This window comes from Parambassis ranga, chromosome 4 (genome assembly GCF_900634625.1).
Source record: "Parambassis ranga chromosome 4, fParRan2.1, whole genome shotgun sequence".
Lineage (NCBI taxonomy): Eukaryota > Metazoa > Chordata > Actinopteri > Ambassidae > Parambassis > Parambassis ranga.
The window spans coordinates 5,206,568-5,229,956 of NC_041025.1; the positions used below are offsets into that span (position 1 = coordinate 5,206,568).

At 39.9% G+C, this 23,389-nt stretch overlaps 1 protein-coding gene across 4 annotated transcripts in view; it reads left to right on the forward strand.

Moving 5' to 3' along the window:
- LOC114434639 (uncharacterized) overlaps positions 1 to 23,389 on the forward strand; it is a 123,568-nt gene that overhangs the window by 37,700 nt on the left and 62,479 nt on the right. For 3 of the 4 annotated variants that reach the window (XM_028403960.1, XM_028403963.1, XM_028403962.1), the window contains exons 3-5: positions 1,247 to 1,375; positions 1,447 to 1,459; positions 1,612 to 1,754. In XM_028403960.1, coding sequence (XP_028259761.1) covers positions 1,694 to 1,754 — 61 coding nt within the window. In that variant the 5' untranslated portion in view covers positions 1,247 to 1,375; positions 1,447 to 1,459; positions 1,612 to 1,693. The remainder of the gene's footprint in view (positions 1 to 1,246; positions 1,376 to 1,446; positions 1,460 to 1,611; positions 1,755 to 23,389) is intronic. The other variant, XM_028403961.1, reaches the window with a different exon arrangement.

Here is a 23,389-nt window from a genome sequence, read left to right on the forward strand (position 1 = left end):
TACCCCTCTGCACCCCCAACCCTCAGGTACATCTGAAAGTCAGCTTGCATTTCCTGCTTTTCCTGGACTTTCAGACATGGGAAAGGCTCATATCCATCCAAGGATTATTCTCCACTATCTCCCTTCCAAAAAAAAAAAAAAAAAATGATTACACGGAAGTGTCAAAAGAAATGAGATTAGTTCCCACTTCTTCCTTCGCTGTGGTGGAAAAATACATTTTATGTGTGATTTTCACCCAAGTAAGCTGGGGGTACAGACGAGTAGCTTTTTGACAGTTATGAATGAGGACCATACTGCATTAGGAGCTGACAGACGGAGGTGCAAGTGCAGGTTTTAGAGAGCATTGGAATGAATCATTATCGCCAGCGTTGTGGGCCCAGTATGCACTCACTTGAACCTGCGCTACCTTTGTCACTTAAAAAAAAAAAAAAAAAGAGTCTGCACTGGACCACTGTCCATATGTGGAGCCTTGCCCTCATTACAGCAGGCAGTCAGAGCAGCATGCTGACATAATGAAGACCCCACTGAGGCCATGGGGGAAAAGGGTACAATGGAGTGGGAGGAGAGAGAGAGAGAGAGGAAAAAAAACAAGTTGAGTGCTCAGGAAAGAAGGTCAATACTTGAAGTGGAATAATGAAAAGAAGTGGTGTCTGGGTTATTAATTAACAATACATCTGTAGGACAGTTTCAAATGCACAGCTTCCCCCTTTCAGAAAGAAATAATGCCTTTTAGGTTCATTGGACATTAGTATGCGTCTGTCTGAGTGTGTGTGGTGTCTAAGCCATAATCACAGCCAGCCAGTCAGAGGACCTCATTTCTATTACAGAAAATCAGGCTAATCTGAGAGCTTTCATGTAATTGTAGTTGTTAGCATTAGGTGCAGACTGACTACACCTGGCAGGGAATAATGCTGCAGCTTTGCACGCCTCTGCCACATGGGCATCTAATTAGATTTTAACCTCTTGTACCAGTCTTGCAAGGGAACACTTCTATGATGGAACATATTTAGGGCTGCAATGATAATTCTTTTCACTGATTAATTGTCCATTGCTTGCATCAAATGTCCTGCTTTGTTTGGCCAATAATGTAAAACCAAAATATAATGTAATAAAGAAAGAGTTTGTATATTTGCTTGTTAATGGACTTAAAAACAATGAGTGGTTTTCTTTTTTAAACTCTGCTATGTAATTTTGCAGGTAAAGTCTATAAATAGAATTGTATTTTTTTTGATGCAAATGATTGCAGCACCAGCTTCAGTCTGACACTGCTGTCTCCGTCTCTTGGCTGTCCTGCTGTTGTGCTGCCTCTCTGTCTTTGAGCCGTCCTTATCCTCCACCTGTTGAAAAGGCATCGACTGATATGCACAGAGCATCGACCGTGTTCACATTTTAACATGACTCTCTTTGTCTTTGATGTACCCAACACTTTAATGCCAGACAATCAGTATAAATATGACAGGTAACAATTTCCTTTCTCGCTTTAATAGCATCATGCAGCCAGTTATCTGACCTTTGTTAATACATACACTGTATTGCACCTAGCAACAGTGACCTAGGACAACATGTGTAGTATGACACATAATGTCCTATAATTGCATTATAATTGGTTAGGGCTGGGCACCCCTGATGTTTCAGGACACACTGGAGCCGTGCAGTTTGTATCTGAGACACAAGAAGAACCAGGAACCATTGGATGAAATGGAAAAAGCAGAAAAGCTGTTTTCATTGGAACAATGTGGATTCATTAACTGCAGGTAATCGCTAACACTGGTCTGTACAAACATCTTTAAAACAACCCTCATGTATGACTTGAGCAAACCCACTAGGTTCATGACACTAAAAGCATAACAATTCCTCTTTAACTATCACAGCATCAGTGAAATGATATGCACTGAAGGACAGCACACCAAACAAGGTATTACCTTTTCCACCAGAGTCTGTTCAAGTGTGGGGGGAGAAGTCTGAGAACTCTTTGGAGATTAAATTTTGCTAATTGCCATCATCCATCAAATATAACATTCATAAATGGAATAGCCATTGGACATTTAAGATAATGCCTAACTATTATGATGGATCACGGTTTCAGGGCTCATGTTCAATCTGGTTAATGTCGGAGATAATAATTTAGCTTTAATCAGTCTTATTTTGTATATTCAACATCACCACTGCTTTCCCATATAGGTAGAGCATTCATTTGGTCCATAACAACAATTAAAAGCAGAAAACTTAACTATAAAATAGATTCATATCTGGTTGCTCCATTTCAGCTAGATGATGTAAAAAGCTGCTTTTATAACACTGACTCTGGTCATTGTGCCTGGACAGAGGCAACTTTTACACTTACACCAATCAGGTCCTAACATTCTGACCACAGATGGATGAATAATCAGGTTATCATTAATCAGTCGGTTGGTGGCATTTATGAGACAACAAGTGAACATTTTGTCCTTAAAGTTGAGTAAGAAAGTGGACAAGTGGAAGGAGTTGTGACATAGACAAGAAATAAACTGTGATGAAATTGTGATGGTTAGACAACTGGGTTAGAGCTTCTCCAAACCTGCATCTCTGGTGAGGTGTTCCTGGTGGTCAGTACCCATCAACGGTTTAAGAAGGATGAAAAGGGGTGAACCAGCAACTAGGCCATAGGTTTATTGAGGCATTTTGGGAGAGTGTTTTTGGATGTGGTTGAGCTACTGTAGCTCAAACTGCTGGAAAAGGTAATAGTGGTTCTAAAAGAAAGGTGTCAGAACACACTGTGCATCAGAGTTCGTTGTGTACGAAGCTGCGTAGCTGAAGACCAGTCTGACCTGTGTTACTGCTGAAAGTGCCCACAATGGAAGACGGTCTTCATATTCTTTTACATCATGTGGATAGCCAGGTGTGTGTGTTCTACCCTGGGAAGGAGGCAAGCTGGCAGAGACAGTGTGATGCTGTGTGCAATGCTGGGAAACCTTCCTTGGAAACACCAAAAACTGGTTCAGGAGTGATCTGAAGTGAACACACCAAAGTCAATGAGTTGACGTGACCTCCAAATTTCCACAGCTCTCAATCCAGTCCAGCATCTGTGGTATGTGCTGGACAAACAAGACCAACCCATGGAGGCAGCACTCACACCGTCCAGGGCTTAAAGTTTCTGCTGCTCATGCCTCCATCAGTCAGAGCTGTTTTATTAGCACCTACACAATGTAAGATAGGAATAACAAAATAGCTCCCTGTGTTTTTCTATAAACAGGTTCAATTATATCTCTCTAATGAATCTATATCTGTTCATCACTGTTTGCTTTAGAAGATTTCTGGATGCAATCTTAACCACAAAAGTGCATGTTTATTGTAAGGGTGCTGGGAGCTAGATATCCACATCATACAGTTATAAACTAAATATTGGGCAGGCAAAAAGTCAGTATTATTAGGGAGGAAGGGTTTGGAACCTCACAATTTAATTGGACACTTGGAGTCAAAATTTGACTATACACATGTCTTATTGAGGAAAAATCACAGCATTGTTTTATCATTTGTTATTTTAAAAAATGTTTATGGAAGAAATTGTGTAGATTTCCTTGCTAGACCCTAATGAAATCTGACACACCCGAAGGCCTGGGCCAAACTTGTACGTTAAATAATCAACAGTTATTAATGGGGGCACTCGCTTCTTTGAGACATCAGTGTTAAGACAACACATGAATCTATCATTTATTTCTCAGATGCATTTTCTTCTTCTGCATCCTGCTCTGATTCTGCAACGGAGTATAAAGGGTAGGGTATAAAGAATGGGGGTGGGGGTTCAAAGAGTGCATCACATACTACTATATACACACACAGTATTTTCGTTTTACTTTCAAAAGCTGTCAGTGTCAATAAATGACAAGCAGGTGGAGCTGTGAGCAAAGTAAAGCTTTCCTCTTTACTTTGTTTCTGAAGGGAGACAGACGTGTTGATGCTTCATCCCTGAGAAGGTTCCTCTGCAGCCGGCTGCCACCCAGCTCAGTCTATGTCCGAGACCTTGCCTTTCTACAGTTACTCCATATCTGGCATAACTAGAGGCTAACAGTCTCATTTTAATTGATGTTACTTCCGCATCTCTGCTTCTTCCTGTGCATCCTGACGCTACTGCTGGTTGGTGCTGTAAGTGACAGTGTGGAGAGGCGCTTCTAATCCGGAGGTGGCAAATAATCAGAATAATTTGGACGCTGTGAGTGTGTGTGTGTGTTTGTGTGGGCCAATGGCCTGTATGTACCGCTTGTCATTTTTTCAATTACTCGAGCTGTGGTTAAATGTTCATTTTCAGCAGTCAGCCCGGAGCAAAAACTACTGAGCCCCATTAGGTTTTACCCACAGCCTCGCACTCATTAGTTTTCTCCGGTCAGACGAGAGTGAAGAAGCTGGGCCTGCCTCTCTAAAGAGGTCAGGGTGGAGTCTAGAGCTCTGTGCAGCCGCAGCAGAGATTGTTAAGGAGTTTCCAGCCATTATGCTACAATGGGAAGATTGCTGTGAAGACTTCGTTGACCTTTTTAAGGCCAATCAACAGACTCAGTCTTTGGCCCTTTTCTCTCCTGTTTCTGTCTCTTTTCCTACTGCTAACTTATGAAAAAAGCTAATAAACATGATGGCACCAAACTGGAGATTAAGTCTTGCTTCCAGGAAATATGCCATCTTTGCACTGCTAATAGGTGGAGGGGTTTTTATCTTCCCTGTTGCATCTACCATGGTGCTTTCAGACCAGTACAGGCATCATTAACCAACGTCCTCTGTTTCCATTGACCTGAGGGATCCTCTCTTGATTTTGTGCCGCTCCGGCTCTGCCAGCTAAATGGAGGTTGCAAGGAGATGGCATCCATTATTGAGGTATTCAATTCAAATGTCACCCGTTTCCACTTGGCACTGTTTTCTCTTTCCTAATGTTTGCTCGGGGCATGCGGGAGGCAGAGGGGAGGCGGGGGAGGGATACCGGTTTTTGTACCTTGTTGTCTCAGCACCACTGGAAAGGACTTTTCAGCAGACATTAGCTGAGGACGGATGCAAGGTGACACCGTTGTAAGTCTCGCCACCTCACCTTGCACTCTGACACTGGCAGTCGCGCTGCATGGTTAGTATCCTCCTGAGCACAGGCCTAAAACAAGGCTGATTGTAACTATTCATCATCCAGCCTCTGCTTAATTGGTCCAAAAGTAGATTTGCACGTAGGGCAGCGCCAGCCTCTCAGGTGGGTGTGGGCAGAATACGGCTTAGAGAGGAGCTGAAAATACTTCAGGTGCTCACATGGAATAAACCCACTCTCTCTCTCTAAGTGCAGGTTACTTATTTGGCCACTACAGATTCGGCTTTCATTACCCGGTTACCCTCCTGTCAGTGTAATTCACTCCTATCATCCCTCAACCCAGTTGAAATTAACAGGTAATTTGTAAATGTCACTTTGGGTTAGACACCTCATTTTCTTCCTTTTCCAACAACCCAGCACCCACCAGCTAATTTTTCTTGTCTTTTGAATAAGGTTTTCATTCACAAAATAGAGTTATGGTCCACTAAATAAATGAGAGTAATTGATGAGAGGAAAAAAAAAATGTGATTTACCATAACCCATTAGAGTCAATCAATGACATACTACCCAGGATTCCTTTAGTTACACTAATGCTGCATGTCTACTGGAATTCTTAAGATGTTCATTTGAGATGAAATGAGATGTGATGAGAGGGTAAAAGTACTGTGTGTGTACCCCCCCCCCCCAACACACACACGCACGCACGCACGCACACACACACACACACACACACACACACACACTCACTCGCACAGTACATTCTTTGTATGAGGACTGCTGTAAAGGAAAAGTTAATATATATGACTTTTTTTAAAAAAACAGAAAAAATGTAAATGTTTGTTAAAATCACTGTAAGGTAATGCACAACAGAAAATACTTTCATACTTCATAGGTCAAACTTATAGTTCAGTCACATGTAGCAAAGAATATACATGGGTGATTTACTTTAAGCTATTTATGCACGTATATCCTTGTGTTGTTATATTAGCTAGTAATGACAGTTTTGCTGTTAATTATCACCCTTTTTAAAGTCAGCAAGCTTGAGAAACATTTAGCAACTTAAGAAAATTTATTCTCAGGAGTTGGTGGAGACCAAAAGTGAGTTAAAAGAGTTAGATTTTTTTTTATTTCTAATGAATTCTTCTGTCTTTATATTGTAACTGCAGACCGTAAACAAGTGTTGTCTAATAAATGAGTGCCCTCATGTACCTAAAGGCTAGTTAGCAACTTAGATACTAATGTTGCATGTAGCATTTGTGTATGTGTCCTTGTGATGAGATTTAGTTTCAGTTTTCGCACCTTTCAATAGGGAGTCGGCAAGATGTAGAACGATGCTGATTAAAAGACATTCAGAATTCTCTTTGGCAGCAGAAGACAAAAGTTCCTTCTGGATATAAATGAGGCAGTGATACAATATTAGAAGTCACACACAGACTATAGAAGAATTATGAAAAAAAAACTGCATCTCAACTGAAGAGATAATCAAAAATTCATCAAATAGAACACAGCCCCAAATTTGTCAAACCAAATTTCCACATAGTGTCTTAAATGTGCAGTAACTTAGACATACGTTTAATTAGTTGTGTATATATTTAGTATATTTGAAGATTGGCTTACCAGCAATGCTGTTTTTATTTAACAAGTACTGCATGATGATACATAAATGTGAGTAGGATAACAGCCATGCCAGTGGTGAAAGGAAAAAGTCTAGTTTTTATTGAAAGTATGAGACGTACCTCTCAGGAAACATAGTCTGTCTCTGTATCATTGAATAACATGGGAGCAGGGATCTGAGATTTCTTTGATACCTCGGATATGATCTGAACAGTCTTATATATCAATCCGATTCAAAACAGTTTTATTAAAGAAACATTTTTTCTTATTTATGTAGAGAGAAAAAAATCTATGAATGAATAATTGCCCTAATTTTCTCTTAAATTGGCTTCAAATTCCTTTCTGATACACTGCAGATGGACATTCTGCATTCATGCATGTGAGACAGTGTTTTTATCACACAGCAATCCAAGCACAATAGTTTTACCTCTGGTGGTATTAAAGCTGTGTACGGTTCTGACAAAATCAAATATTACCACCTTGATATCATTAATGCGGCAGATGTTATTGCTTTCATACGATATTAAAGGTTTTAGAAATGATCATCAGCAAATGATGGCCAAGCAGGTCGAGGGATGCATGTTTCATTTCACTCAGCTAGAGGAGTCTAATAAGGGAAATTGTTCCATTAACTGTAATGCAGCCTTTAGGAGCTGGAAAAAAAGACAACATTTAGGCTACATTGCAATATTACCACAGCCAAAAATCCAGGATAATATCTCCTCCCATTTGTGGGTATTATATTGATATGACGCCCAGCTCCAGGTGGCACAGGCACAAAAATTGTTAGTAGCAATAACTCAGTTCAGACAAAGCATCATTGGCTTTCATACATAATTTATTAGTTATCGAGGGATCCAAAATGTTTGAGGGAATTTGCATCACAAAGCACACACTTACTATAATTGACATACAGTAGGTATACTGTAGACGTGGCAACACTTTGAATTTTTTTGGACATATATCGCATTTCTTATATAGTTGTCTCTGCTGCATTATAATCATTCTAAATACCATTCAAGCTAATTCCCCAATCAGTCAGTGCACCGGCTAAGTGGAATTCAAGACTGATTTCAGCCTGTGATACCCTCGTGCCTCCAGACTAAAAGCCTCAGTGTGATTGATAAATAGGAGAATTGAGGAGACATTTTGACTGGGAAAAGGTCTCTCTCATTAAAAATATGGTGTTTGTAATGAAGAGGAAATAGAATTAGCACCGAGAAGGATGAAGGAGGAGCAAATTGCTGTAAATATTGTAAAAGACTGATGGGCAACCTCCCCCTTTTCCAGCCGCAGCAGAAAGTCATTATGTGGGTTTTGGATATAGGTTCCCCATGACCGCATATTTATTATCTATCTAAATAGAATCACTTACCTCTGATGCTGGCTCTGATAGCCAGTCACCACAAATATCAGTTCCCCGGTGCCTCTGCCGGCAATTTTACATAAGGCCAAATGATTATGTGCGCGACCAGACAGGATTGCATTTTGTTGTTAACTTGATTCCTGTTTTCCTGTGAGAAATAAGCATTCGTGGCCGAGTTTTTTTTCCCCTCTTTTAAAAGAGGAATTCAACACTGTTTGACATCCTCCATGGTGGAAAATGAGGTCAGTGGTAGAAAGTCAGGACGCAATTTCAAATCTTCTGTGACTGCATTGTGGCCAAAAGTTTCATCTATGATCTTATATCTTTATCCACTGAGCCTTATTTATTAGTATAAAGCAATTTAAATGTATTATTTTTATGGGCTGCTATTGTTGTGGATTTAAGACTTATGGAAATAGATATATGTGTTATGACTGGGGATGCAGCACAATGCCTATTCATGAAGACAACCTATGCTGTGCTCAAAAGCATGTGTGCACATAGGTATTGGCCTATTTATCAAGCCAGGAGAGCTAATTATCTCATGCTGTGTGATATTGTTTTCAAGCCATGCATTTTGATTTTGCAACATTAAAACATAGGTGGCAGAGGCAGCAGAAATGGTTTCCATGAGTATGAATGCATTAGAAAATTTTGGGAGGGGATGTTGTATTAGAACTCCACAGGGATATCAGCATGCTACACCTCTTTTGGTTTGTCATTCATCTTCCTCGGCGAGGGTGGAGGAAAGAACCAGTGGGTAGTGACGCCTTCAGCCAACTTGGCAGGTTAATGAAGGTAATTTGATTTCATTCATAATGGCCGCCCATGCCACGCAGGCCTTAATTGCGCTCGGTGTCTGGGCATCATTTCGTGGTACCAGCCGAGGCCCCGCGCATTTCCTGAAGGTTGTGCAGAGGCAAACAAGTTCCTGATTCAAGTGAGATGGAAAGCGATAGCTGTGTTTCATCTGCTAATAGTTTATCTTATTTCCCAGGCAGCTGTGAGCTCGGCTGCCGCAGTGTGACGACAGCGGTGCAGGTTTTTAGTGAATCAAGCAAGTTCATTACTACATGGCAAACAAACACCATAGTAGGCCTCAGAGTCCTGGGACGACTCTAAAGGGACATGCTGCTCCTAACTCTGCCCTGTTTGTTTCATATTATCCATGTGAAATGGGTTTGTCGGACCTTTGACGACGTGGTCTATGTTTTTGCTGTGCACAATGGAAGTATTGTATCAGACAGTGTCAGCATATGTTAACTCCGGAGTGTCTGAAATGATCCATTTAGTTTAATCCATCTTGTTCTTTCACAATTTTTCCCATTATTTATTTTTTTATTGCATTTTAGAGCTATAATTCCTTCTACAAATGTGGCGATAGTTTAGAACACCTTGAGTCTCCACACATAGAAAGTAAGTACTTTTTTATTTTCCATTTTTTTATAATTATATTCCACTTTTACTTTACATAAGAGACTGAGAAAAACCTTTCATTACAGTGGAAAAAGTGGAAAAATACCTGAAAACATTGATGTGTTTTGGCACATGTTTAATTAGATTTTGCAAAAGAAAAAAAAATCTGAAAATCCAATGAAATCACAAAATAAGCAGGAGCCATCCTATAATTAATTTGCTATATTTTTTCTCACACTATAATTGGATCCTAATCAAAAATGGGGTTCAAGCTTTTTTTTTCGTAAGACCTCTTTATTCGATCATTATCTACAAAGCCGGTGTTCATATTATAGGCCATATTCCTTTAGTCTGCCATACAATCTAAATGGATCTTGTTCCAAAGCCTCAAGGACAGTCTGTGATGAGCTTGACTAGATTGCACATTCCTGCTTATCTTTATCTACAGGGCTGTCTGTAAACAACACAATGCAAAGATCCAAATAAAGCCACTAGTTCCAAGTAAAACTGTAGTTGCTCATACTGTAGTAAAGACATTCATGTCATATTCAGACATATTACAGAGACAAAACGGTCTCTGAGAGTACTACTGTGTCTCTTTGGGATATGAATGGTGATACTGACCACATGAATGTAAACCCTAAAATCCATCCATAAATTGCATGATGATTGTTGTTTAGCACTCTACTTTTCTAATGCTAATCTTCAACAAGAAATGATTATTGTTAGCATTGCTTTATCCTTTGACTTGAGTGGAAGAACAGTGTCATTACAGTATCATTTTAGCACTAATATTGAGCAAGTATTGATTTTAAACTGGGAAAGGAGAGCTTATTCTCTAGTTGTAATGGTTCCTAAGCAGGCCTATACTGTTTTTTGAACCTTTACGCACTTTTTGGAACATTTTTGTCCTCTGAGCGTAATTTGTTTAATTTGGCCAAAACTTTGTCTATATGTGAGCAAATTGAATAATTTTTTGTGAATAAGCTTAATTTTACATAAAATTTGTTAATCTAGGTCAATAATACACTGTGGACAAATTTTACCCCCTTTTGTGTTGTTCAGGACAAAAACGTCCACTAACTTTTAAAAATATATCAGATACATTTTTTATATATTTTTTTGCATACACCTTCAAATTAACTTTAGTTCTGATCAAAAGTAGTAAAAAAAACCATTCCCCCCCAGGATTTTATCCCTTTAATCACCAATTTCATAAGGGTTGGTGCTGATAAATGGAAAAAAACACACAAAATGGCTCATTTTTAATAGAAAAGGTGAATGTGGACTGGATTTTTTTAACCTTTATTACAGAACAGTCTTGGTCATGTCAAACATCAGTAAAAAAATTGACTTTATTGCATTATTAGATTTTACACAGCACTGGATTTTCATTTTGTATCCCTACTGTTGTTCGTGGCCATTTTTGTCCCATAGACTTCCATTACAACCACATTTTTTGACTGCACAGCCATGGCACTACATAATCATGCATTCTTGATTGTTGGTGGTTTACCCTGTTGGTAGGAGGTAAAGTTTTTTTTACAGTTAACATCTTAGTGACCCTATTAATAACCCTTTACCTGCAGGCCTGTGCTTATGAAGTGTAGTTTCTGGCTTGTTTATGGAGTTATAGGGAATATTTTAGCACATAACTGTGTGTCTACACACTGTGTGTGTATGTTAGACAGAAAGTGAAAGAGATCCATTTGCACACTGACCTTGTTCTGTGCGAGTACATACAACTACAAAGTCTTCATAGTAAACAAAACAAAGAAAGTAGGGCTGCAATAAATAGCTGAGAACTTCGACCATGTTGACAAAAAATATGAACACAAAATTTAAAAATTTATCTGATATATTTTTAAAACAGTTAAAGTTAGTGGACGTTTTCGTCCTGAACAACACAAAAGGGTAGTGTTTGCGACCAAAAACAAAACAAAGCAAACTAACTAAAAGAAAGTCCACCATTTTTATACAAAGGCTGAATTTCACACTGAGTGCTGATAAAATGCAGGAGAAGTTCTTCCTGTTGAAAAAGCCTCTCACAGTATTTACTTAACGGTGTGAGCAGCATGTTTGCTTAAAAACAGTAGGTCATTTCTGTTGTAATCATTACTATGGAGGGGGTGAAAAATGACTTACATACACACTCCAGACTGGATTAAAGGCACTGTCCATGGCAGGAAATATTGATATCACCACCTCCCTTGGTAAAATAAATCTTATCTAAATTGGCTTTAAGAATAAGACAGTGACTATAGGAGCATACACACAACACCATTGTTGCCTGAAGATTGTATAAATGCGCAGCATAGTCTGAAAGTGGTTTAAAGTCCAAACTGAGGAGACTGTAAAGTGCGGTTTCTGTGGGGTTATTATAAGGTAGTGGTCTGCTGGATCTACATTAAAGACTTAAGAGCCAAAGCAAATGATATCTATAGCAGCATAATACCTCTGATGCTCATTAGAGGTATTGTGCTGTGACTTTAACTGTCATTCTCTACAACAACATTCACTCAGTGCCAAGCATGCGATGGAGAGCCACTGGACTGAGAGTGCAGAGTGGGTAAGCACTCCTACAGAGTCACATAATATGTAGCTAAAAGCCTGCTTCTTCCAGCCTGCACTAGTTGCTGTACAGTTAGCAACAATAGTCGCTCTTATAGTGTTTGTGTGGCAGGTCTGCATTTTACCTGTTTAATTGCCATCGACTGTGAGAGGGAAAAGTAAAAATGCTCAATCACCAACACAATCGTTTTAATCTGTTTTTTTATGAAACACAATGTCACCAGCAGATGGACAAATACAGTAATTGGCCCAATTTACTTTCTTAACATCAGCTTATCTTAAAATGATTGAATAAATGATCACCATCAATCTGACAGAAGTATTACTTCTTATTGTTTGTGTTGCCAGTTGTTTTGGAGCCAAACAACGTTGAATGTAGTTTAATGACATTGTAAGTGTTGAGGTGTTTTTGATTATTTTCTCGTAGGAAATCAGCAGCTGGAATGTATGAACCGTGCATTTCTTTTTTACTTGTTTATATAAGAATCTTTCATAGCCCTCCCTTCCTGACCATTACAGCAATGTGCTGGCCTCTCAGATCAGTCATTATCTCCATCTTGTTTGAAGAGAGTGGGATGATCCACTTCAGCTTGGCATTACCTGTGACTGGGGCCTATCCAGCAACAGGCTGCCAGCCAGCTGACATCATGCTGGGAAATGTGTGTGCTCTGTCAGACAGATGTAATGCACCATGATGTTAGAGACAACGCAGATGGAGGAATAAGACATTCAGCTCAGATCAGTGTCAAAGATGAGAGAAATTTAAAACAATGCTTGTGCTGCTGGTCTGCTGCTGTGTTTTGTCTGCACAGCGTGTGTCCGTATGGACAATTTATGTAGTTAGTGTATTCCAGTCATTCCTTATGAAACTGTAGTGTTTTAATCCCTTTGTATTTGTGCTGTGCCGCTGGTAGTCGTGTCAGACTGGCTGTTTTTCAAATGTAGAAACTTTCCATTTTATAAGGTCAACATTCATGGTTGTTTGGCTCCATAATCTACCATAAAGCCAAAGCCAAAGTCCACTTCTGAAAATGGCTCATTAAGATTTTGATCAATCCTTGTGCTTTCGGTGAGACAGACTTAGGAAATGCCATCAGAAAATTGCATTTCCCAATGACATTAGGCGCCCAGTTGACCATCCAATTCCATGTGTTTCTATTGAGATGTTAAGATCTGATATCATTTGGGTCAGAAAACCTGCTTTTTTCTCTAAGTGAGGCAATTAAATTTCCTTGATGGTCTCTGAGAGCACTTAGCTTAAGAGAATACACTTCTAAATCAAAAAGCTTTCAATCATCTCAAATCATATTTGGGAGAAATCTGCCCCCGAGTGTAGTGTCACATGCAATGCCATTGAGCATGTGACAGACTCATGCTTATATAGGCGATGTTGGGAAAGGTTACTGTGCATGTCTGCGTGGCCTGCGACATGTTGTTTGTCGTGCTTTCGACGTTGTTTCACATCAAAGACAGTACAGGACAAGAGAGACCGACCTTAGCTGAGGACAGGCTGGCTAAACCGACACAAGTGATTTTAAAATGAGGTGCTGAAGGTGTTTATTCTCACACTCGGAGCAAATATGGCAGTTGCTACTATTAGATTAGCACTGTAGCTACTGTAGCTGTAAAATGTGATTGTCCCCAAAAAACTGAGTATGGAAGCTAAAAAAAAACCCCTAGATTTAGACTTTATTCAGCTAAAGCCCCCACCTAAGTAAGCACTGCATTGGTGAAGCCAGTCAGTTTGTACATATCTCTCGACCACATCACTTTTGCTCATATGAGTTTGAACTTTTTTTTATTTTTTGTCCAATGTCACATTAAAAAGTGAAGACAAACTGTACATGGTGCTATGGATGTTGCAATTTAATGATCGGCATTTTTTTCCATGTATTTTTTTTCACCTGCCTACATAATGGATCAATATTTACAAGCCTGTCACTGAGGATGGAGACTCATCACCAATGTAGTTGGAAATAGCGGCAGGGGACAGGAAGGTTTTGCTTGTCTGCTTGGTGTCTGCTTTAACAAACCGCAATACCGTTTTTTAACACCTGTAACCAGTAGTTTTTAAACCTCAATCGTAAATGAAAACAAAACCAAGGGGGACATAAATCATAGACTCCACACCAGGGTTACTGCCACAACCCACCACTCCAAGCTCCTGTTCACACTGAGGAAATCGATCAGGCTAGAGCGGGATTTGGGCCGTATCTGGATATATCCGGATAGTGTTTTGCTGAGTCTGAACAGCGTGAATCTGGATATATCTGGATTGATTTCAATCCACCTCTCTGAGGTGGATCTAGCTGGATTGGCTTACATCTGGCTCAGGTCTAAACTCAAATGCGGCTAGCAAATCCCGTTAGCAACGTGATACTTCTGGCTCACAGGGACAGTGTCTGGGTCGTGTATAAAAGCCGTATGTAAACAACGGTTGACCTACGACAGCTTTGCCCCGAGTTTATTTTCGACAGGGCTACAAAGGAAAATAGGTCTGAACGCATCCAGCTTAAAGGCTATCTGGATTCAACCCTACTGTAGCTGGATTGACTTTCTCCAGTGTGAACGGGGCCCAATCGCCTAATATGGACTTTTACAGCTATAGCGGTACTGTAAATAGATGATCAGATCATTATTGCCAAATGTGGCATTTATTTGTGAGCATGTGCAATACAAGGTGCCAAATGAATGAAAAGTCTGACCTAACTGATGAGTAGTGATTGAATATGTGATTGGTTTCAAATGAATGTGACATGATGCTCCTTATCTTAATCAGTATTAAAATTTGATGTTTTTTTTTTAAATGTTATGTTGAACATAGGCAACACATAAAGGTAAGACAAATATGCAGAGAGGCCATCTGGCAAGTCAGACAGAAAATACTTTGTTCTGTGTAACTACCTGCTCACTGGTTTACCATTCTGCTCTATTTTACGACAGCTAATTAGGCTGGTTTTATAACCAGGTTTACTTAACTCTGTCATGCAAGGATAAATTACCATTTTGCACTTCTCACTTAATCATTTTAATTACCGCAGGCAATTTATCAGGCTGTCTTCAGGGTATGAATAATTGGAAATATTATTAGATGAGAGTGTAGTGCTGCATACATGGGAGAAAATATTTCTATTTTAAACTTTAATAATCTTTATTACAGTAAGCTTCGATCAAATGTGTCTAATATCAACATTTTCTACTTATTGTTGTTGTTCTGTGAGGCTCAGTTATATAGATCATAATGCTTGTGTGCATTGGGAGTGTGTGTGTGTGTGTGTGGAAGTAGCTGGCCCTTCGCTGACTTTGTCCTGACATTCATTCCCACATATATCCACAGCAAAAGTGGGATGCAGCAGACACCCCTTCCTCATCACAGATCAAAGAGGGGTGTGCCACACTGCTGTGGGCTTACTTGAGACACTAGCAACATGAAAATACCACATCCCAGTACTCAGCAGGGGGTTGGTCTGTAATTGTGTCTTGTCAGACCTCCAAAGTCGCTCTCACAGCTTCGTACCTGACATTTTCCTCCAATGAATTTATTTTTCATTCTTTGGTATTTTAGCTGTGGCGCCACTTGTGACCAAATTTAGCTTCTTTCTCCTACAACGGTGAGCCAGCGATGAAAGTGTGAGAATATTTGCAGTTTGTATGAGACCGTATTACCCTCACATAGGTCACCCAAGCAACTGATGAACTGCCAAGTTCAACGATGCCATTTGAGTCTATAACTCATTAGTTAAGATGGGTGTGTGCCACTCTTGCAAGGATACAAACGACAAGAGAATTTTAACACTTCTGAATACAGAATCAAGATTTTTCAAAGACACCCTTTTATCACATAAAATGGAAATCTATTGTAACATGGTCAGATTGGTGGATATTAAAAAAGTCCAGAAAGTTTTGCTCGCTAACAGTTTGTCACTGCGAGCCAAAGCTGTAATAGTCTAAACAAAGGCCCCATTCACACTGGAGAAAGTCAATCCAGCTAGAGTAGGATTTAATCCAGCCTATAGACAGTGGCGGTTTTGGGCATGGGCAGACCGGGCGGTCGCCCAGGGCGGCATCACACAGGGGTTGGAAAAAATATCATCTGCGCAGTTTTTTTATGTATATTATAGATCACTGTGTGGAGAATTGGCAAATTAGCGCCCCCTGATGCTGAGAAGCTGCCGTACAGAAGCTGTGAGAGGAGGGGAGGGGGCGCGGTGAACAGCTCACCTCTGGGTCTCCAAACGGAACGACAGGGACTGAAGGAGTATGAAGGATATTTCTCATAATATACAGTTCGTTCAGGCCACAGTAGGACCGCGTGCGCGCATGTTTATTTCTTTGTAGCCCAGTGGAAAATTAAGTCCCAGCAAAGCTGTCATAGTTTCAGACCTGAGCCACATTTGCGTCAATCCGGCTAGATCAAAATCAATCAGGATATATCCGGATTCTCGTTAAACTACAGCGGGTACGGCCTGAACCCCGCTCTAGCTGGATTAAAAAAATGATGATTTTAGTCAAATTGACCCTTTTTGGTGCTTTTTGTGTCATTTCCTTGGTAAAGGAGAATTTTCAGTGTTACATTACACTCAGCAGGGCCCTAAACACAACGTTTCACTGAGGAGATCTCAGTGACAGCAGGTGACACCTTCTATTTCCTTCAAAGCCTCGGTATAAATCTTCTGTAAAGCCTCACCTATTCACATAGTATTAACAGCTACATTCAGTCACTCTGTATATTTATACAGTAAGCACTGTTCATAAACACAAATAGCATGGCTGTCACACACACACTGCAGGCCATCTTATACCACACCTTTAACTGACTGTACCGCTCCTTGAAATCTCCCTGTGCTAACATGCTGTATGTTACTGAGAGGACTGAAGATTAGCATATGACATGACAGATTACATTAAATCATGTCTGCTCCGTACTTTTATGACATTAGCCTCTTAGCCCAGGCATACAGATGCATGCAAATGCTCCCCCACAAACCCTCTTATTTAAATCTGCTGCATGACACGGCACCTTTGATATGATTATTAGTCATCTAAGCGACTTGACTTCACCCTCATCAGATAGGAGATGTCAGCGAAGGTGAGAAATGATGGCCACTTTGAACAGCAACCCTGACAAGCTGCGGCAAAACGCTGCAAAAAAAAAAAAAAAGCAGACTGGCTGAAAATGTTAACAAAGGACGTCCACGAAGAGAGGTTTATATCATCTCTGACAATTTCCTCCTGAAATGTTGAGCAGAAAGTATCACCGCCTACTCAAATATCATAAAAGAAGAAAGTTGTTGCAAATGTGGTTGTTCATTTCATGCTGTCCAACTCATTAGCAACAGAAGTCAGTCTGTCTCAGTCATAACTGCTGCCCAGATGGCTCTCCAATCTGCCCCGTGTAAAGACTGAATCATCATTATAATACATAATTTGCTGTTTAACGCATCCCGCTTGCTTCAGATTCCGCATTACAGTAACATCAAATTCTTCCTTTTTTTTTTTTTAGATCCTGAGATCTTACACTGAAAGACTTTGATGGTGATATTTGATTCCATTTGTCAGTCACACCCGGTGTTTGCATATACCCACATCCCGCCTACTCTTTAGGGGAGGTAGGGATTGTAGATACTCTTCTCCAATTATTCCCAGTATCATCACTGAAACCCCCAACACCACTCGAGTGTCTTGTCTTTGCTCTGTGGTCTTTAATCTTAATTATAAAGCTATCATTACAGCATGAACCCTGGGCTGCCAACAGTGGAGCCCTGGGCTCATCTGCTCGGAATCAATCAAACTAAGTTCTGCACTGGAGGACTTTTTTTTTTCTTTCTCTTTTTTCAATCAGGTCATTTTGATTCTCCCTTATCTCATTTTCATAATTATGCTTGTCCCTTTCTCTAATGGAGTGAAAATGCTCTTACCTCCCGAAGCTTTACACGGTCAAGTCTGAATATTTAAAAAGTGTTGCAACCTTGAACGTCTGACCTTATAGTCTAAAACTCTGTGACAATAAATGTTTTTATTTTTCAGCAGCAGACAAAGCGTTCTGTGTGTAATCCGTTCCCCGCAGTGCTTGTTAATGGAGCCTTGTTAATAGAGGAGGATGAGACAAGAACAAAATAACTTCGGCAATTTATTGTTTACGAGGAGGTGTAAGATATGGTGTTATGTGCCTGCGAAACACCCTCATTCACACTCAAATCGTCGACTTATACTGTAAATCAAGGCAGTAAAAATTGGGTGACAGAGAAAAAGCTGGCAGCAGCCAATGACAAATTCTCCCTATCTCAAACACAGCTGACATCTTAAAGCTGTGATCAAGTGGAATGATCAAAGGCGTTCAGTACTCCATTTAGAGGTACAGTGCGCGTGCGTGTGGTAGGCGTGATAGTGTCAGGAGGTTTATGTAAAGTGCAATTAAAATGTATTTTACACACACACCTTCTCTGTTTGTTTAAACGTGTGTACTTTATCTGGTCAAAACCATAAAGAGGACTTCATTTATTCACTCACTTGATTTCTCAGCTCTCAATAACAATCTCGGTACTGTAATTTTATCAGTGTGCTATCTGTGTGGGCAAGCACTAAAAATAGTTTGTAATATGACAGCAATTTGAAGAACACATGGGCTGTTAATCAGCTGGGGGTGGGGCGATGTTGTTAGCAGCTGTTTAGTCCCATCTGTGATCTGCAGCACTTTGTCTAATTCACTGTATTGATTGGAATGAAGGTGTATTTGCAGAAAATATTTTTTTACATGCTTTTTCCACATGATGTGTCTCATCAGCTGTTGAGTTCTGAATTTCCAGACCTGCAGTTTCAACTTACATTCCATAAAGATGATGATGAAGATGATGATGGTGGTGGTGATTGTTGTTGTTAAAACACAGCGATTGTCTGAAATTCAACAACGTTTTGCTAACAGCAACAACATTGGCATTGTAGCTAACATGTGACCTACACAGAGATTTGGATTGGTCTGTTACCACTGCAATGTTGATATAGCTAAATGCTACAGCTAATGCTAGCAGAACTTCTCATAATCAACACAACACTGAGTGTGCAGGAGGTGGCAGCAATTCCACAGTCATTGAAATAACATGAAGACCCTTTTATATTTAATGGTTCATAAGTTCATGCTAATATTGCTAAGCTAAATCTGATGTCACAGTGGCCACCAAACTCCAATCAGCCCATCCAGTCAAAGGAAAGCTGCTGCCAGCGTTTGATATTTTGCTAACAACACTAGCATTGTAGCTTTGCAGCGGCCCATCGTAGCAGGGAAAGCACAAACCCCTTGTTAATAAATACACAATGCTAAAGCTAATGCTAACGAGAGCCCAGTGTAGGTGAGACTCATAATAAATATAATAAAGACTGTAAAGTGTTTTTGTAGCACACTGAGATGTCAGAGGTTGACCTTTGACCTTCTGGATATATAAATGTCATCACATCATTGTTTGATCCTGAAATGAGTAGTAATTCCATCAGGCTTATCAAAATCAATGGAAACTACACAAAATACACATCAACTAGTGTGGACTTTAAGTCTACAGTGAAGATTTTACAGTGAAAAAATTAAATTCTCCACAAAGTCAACCTGTGAGTTGCCCTATTAATCATTAAAGGCGATGAAAAAGATCAAAGAGCGGTTGCACTGAGCGTTTGAACTGTTAACAGGCAGCGCAGGTACCGATGTTACTCCTCACTGTCCGTCTCACCTAAGTCACAGCACAAAGGGAGGAGAGCCTGACAAGTGAGCATAAGACAGAGCAGATTATGTCGAGTTCAGAGGTCACCTTTCTTTAAAGTGCAAACCCTCCAGAATACCTTTCTTATTGCTGTCTGGGAGGAAGTGAAAGCCTATGTTTAATGCGATAGAGCGGGGTCCTCATTGGGTTTTAAAATATGCAAAGCAGTACATGCTAACATTAAGCACTGCCTACATTATTTATCCTCCTGAAAAGTGTTTTATCAGCACTAGGCCCGGCTTTACTTTACTTTAAAATATTCAAATTAGAGCGGAACTAAAATATCTAGCATGCAAGAAAGCTGGGCTCGTTAGCATTCGATTTTGAAAATTAAGCTCGCAATTCTCACTCGTTTGGTTAAATTTACAGCAAATTCTGTAGAGCTGCACATTTTTAAAGGAGTTGCTGAAGGCACAAGCTATCTAGAGTAAATCAATATATTTTTTCCACGGGGGCTGAAAAAGTGAAGAACAGACGGTTATTTGAGTTCTTGCCCACGTTTGCACTGTGGGCAGATTTTAAGTTTTGACTTAAGGTCAAACCAAATAAAACATTTTAACATCATGATTGCAAGTTTCAAGATGACTGTGTGTTTCAAATCTCCTACAAAATGTTTGTTAGGCTGCAGCTAGTGTGAGAAAATTCCCCCTGGGTTGATGTTTTTGGTCTGTGGTGGTTGATGTGGATGTTATTTACATGGCAGGAGGGTTTTAGAGGGAAAGGGAAAAGCTTTTACTGTGGTTTACATTGGCCATGTATCATCAGGCTTACTGAAATCTAAAGAGCTGTTCCTTGCTTTTTAGCACTCAATCTTTTTTTTTTCTCTCCCCCGCTCTTTTTATTCCCTAACACCCATCACAAATTTGGTCTGGTATGTGACTGCTAATTTATCCTTTCAATGTATGATATCCTGTCATCTCCTCATTTGTCCCTGAGTGTTTCTAATCTGAGATAATCCCAGTCAAATCCTTTGATTGTGTGTTTGGACCCGATCCATCTCTAAAGAAGCAATTTAATGGGCTTCATGGCACTTGGTGTAAAGTCATTTATCTAGTGGATTGGATGTGAATGCTTGTTTTAATAAGTGCTCTTCATGAATAGTAGGAGACGTGCCATTTAATTAGGCAGAGTGTAGACCTATCTCATCCCCACAACTTCTCCAAGGTTTTTTTTTATTATTATTTGAAGCTGAGTGCTTTGTTAAAGGTATGGGACTCTTCAGATTTCTATAGACAGAAATAAACTGTGTGAACTGCACAGTAATAATGATAGCATGACTGATAGTGATAGAGACAGTTTTTGGTGTAAAAAAAAATAGTATAATAAAAATAACATGTTGCAGTAATCTAGAAACACATAGCCACCTTCCCAATAGAGCCTAACTTGTATTGTTGAATTCAGTCTAACAAGCTGTGCGGTAATGAGAATCAAATCTGTATCGTATGCTTTATGCTCTTGTGATCATGAAGCTCTTCGCTGTCATCATGGGGCCCGAACGCTTTCCTGTATCCAAAACAAACTGGACTTCTTCCTTAGCAACTAGAAACCCATGACCCGCTCTTTGTAGCCTTCTCCTTCTCGATAAGCTGTGATTCTTCCACACTGACTTCTGCTTATATATTTAGCCCTGAAATCTGAGTTATGCATTGCCCTATGTGGGAATGGAACAAGTAAAATTTAACATGTAGGCCTATTTTTGGACAGTATTGATCAGCATCTGGGTACAGTGTAACAATGACCCAGCCCAGCTCCTTAGGCTACGTTCAGACTGCAGGCTAAAGTGAACCAAATCTGATTTTTTTTGCCCATATGTGACCTGTATATGATATTTTCATGACAGTCTGAACAGCTCAATTTTTTTTTTTATCTGACCCAGGCCACTTTCATATGTGATCCTAAATCAGATATGTATCCGATTTTTTGCAATGCGACCTCAGTCTGAACGGCTATGCAGCATATATCCGACTTTTGCATTGGTGAAAAGCGACGGACATCACAATTCTGCGACATAGGGGCGGGCAGACAAGCGGTGTTGTTAGCAACAAGCCTGTTGCCAGGAAGTAGAGCCCAACTCCAACGCGCTTGCTCACAGATACAGGTTGCGGGAGATGTCGACTCTCTTGCCATGAAAGTGAACCAGAGGCGCTCGCAGACGTATTCAAAGGTTCTCGTCATTCTGAAATTGAATGAAGTCACTGTCGCTAAAAGCAGTCACATCACTGCCTTCCTTCTCAGCGTTCTTCTTAATATTATTTGGTTGTGTTGGCTGAGATCGCACATTAACTTAAACAAAGCCACACAAGCACACATTGTGTGATGTCGTGTCCTCTTCTGCGCATGCGGGTAACTTCAGGGCCGCAGTCCGTTCACACAGGAGAGTGGTAGCAGTCGCATATTATTTTGTAAATGCCAAAAAATCCGAATTGGGCATTAAGACCTGCAGTCTGAATGTAGCCTTAGACCCTGGTACAGGTTACAGGTTTGATTTTCTCCATACCAGCAAACAAGCTAATCTTAATCACAAGCTAGTCTCATTGCTGCGTGTAGGACAGCAGAACTACATGTGTACATTTATTAATGTTTTTATCAAGGTAACCATGGATGATTTAGAGTTTTATTAAATATATATATATATATATATATATATATATATAACAAACAGTGATATTTCTATAGTGGGAGGGCAGATTAAGAGATGACACCTTGAGTGTGGAGGAGGAGGGAGATTGAATGTTTCTCTACAGACCTCTAAGCCTGCCATAAAGGAAGGGACATTGTCTCCTAATGAGTGGATCATGAGTTCTGTGGCATATTTAAAATAAACAATTAGTAAATGCAAAGATGTGTCACAACAGAATGTAAAGCATGTAAGGAAAGGGAAACACTTCCCACTTTACAATCACATAAAGTTGTGTGTCTGCTTGAGTATGTTTAGTAAGTATGTTTTTCCATTATTAGTGCATTAATACAATGCTGCCAGAGCCTCACCCCCCTCGGAATGCTTTTAGAAGTACAGCACTTATAGTATTTATTATGTGTATGTACTTTTATGTATATGTACTTTTAAAGTATATTATTGTTTTTATTAATACTCTTCTACACATTGTGCAGTGTGTAAAGGTACGAGACATCACATGGATGTGATGTTAAATAATAATAATATATCTCTCTATGTGTGTGTGTGTGTGTTATATTAATATTAATAATACTAAATAAATAATAAGGTTTGTCGTAGGGATGTCTGGAGCCGCTGCTGATACACAGTCCCACACGTTCTAAGGCAGAGAGCAGTTGTGGGGGAAAAACATAACTTTCCATGAATGTTTTACTCAAGTACAGAAAGATGCGTGGGGAAATTCCAGAACGCGTTACTCATTTACTGTTAATGACCACATGCTGCAACAACGGTGCTTTCTGTGCCATCACAGTCTTCTCCCTTATTATGTAATGTTGCTAGTCTTATAGGCCTTTCCTTTCATTCAATGCATGTGGCTGAAGTGAAAAAGAAATGGCTTTTGTATTGTGTGTTTGAGTCTTCAGTGTATTGCCCACAGCATCTGTTTTTAGACCAGTCCTGACAGACTGAAGAAAGTTCAGTGGAAAGCTTTTCTCCCCCCCCTCCCTTCATTAGACTTCCTG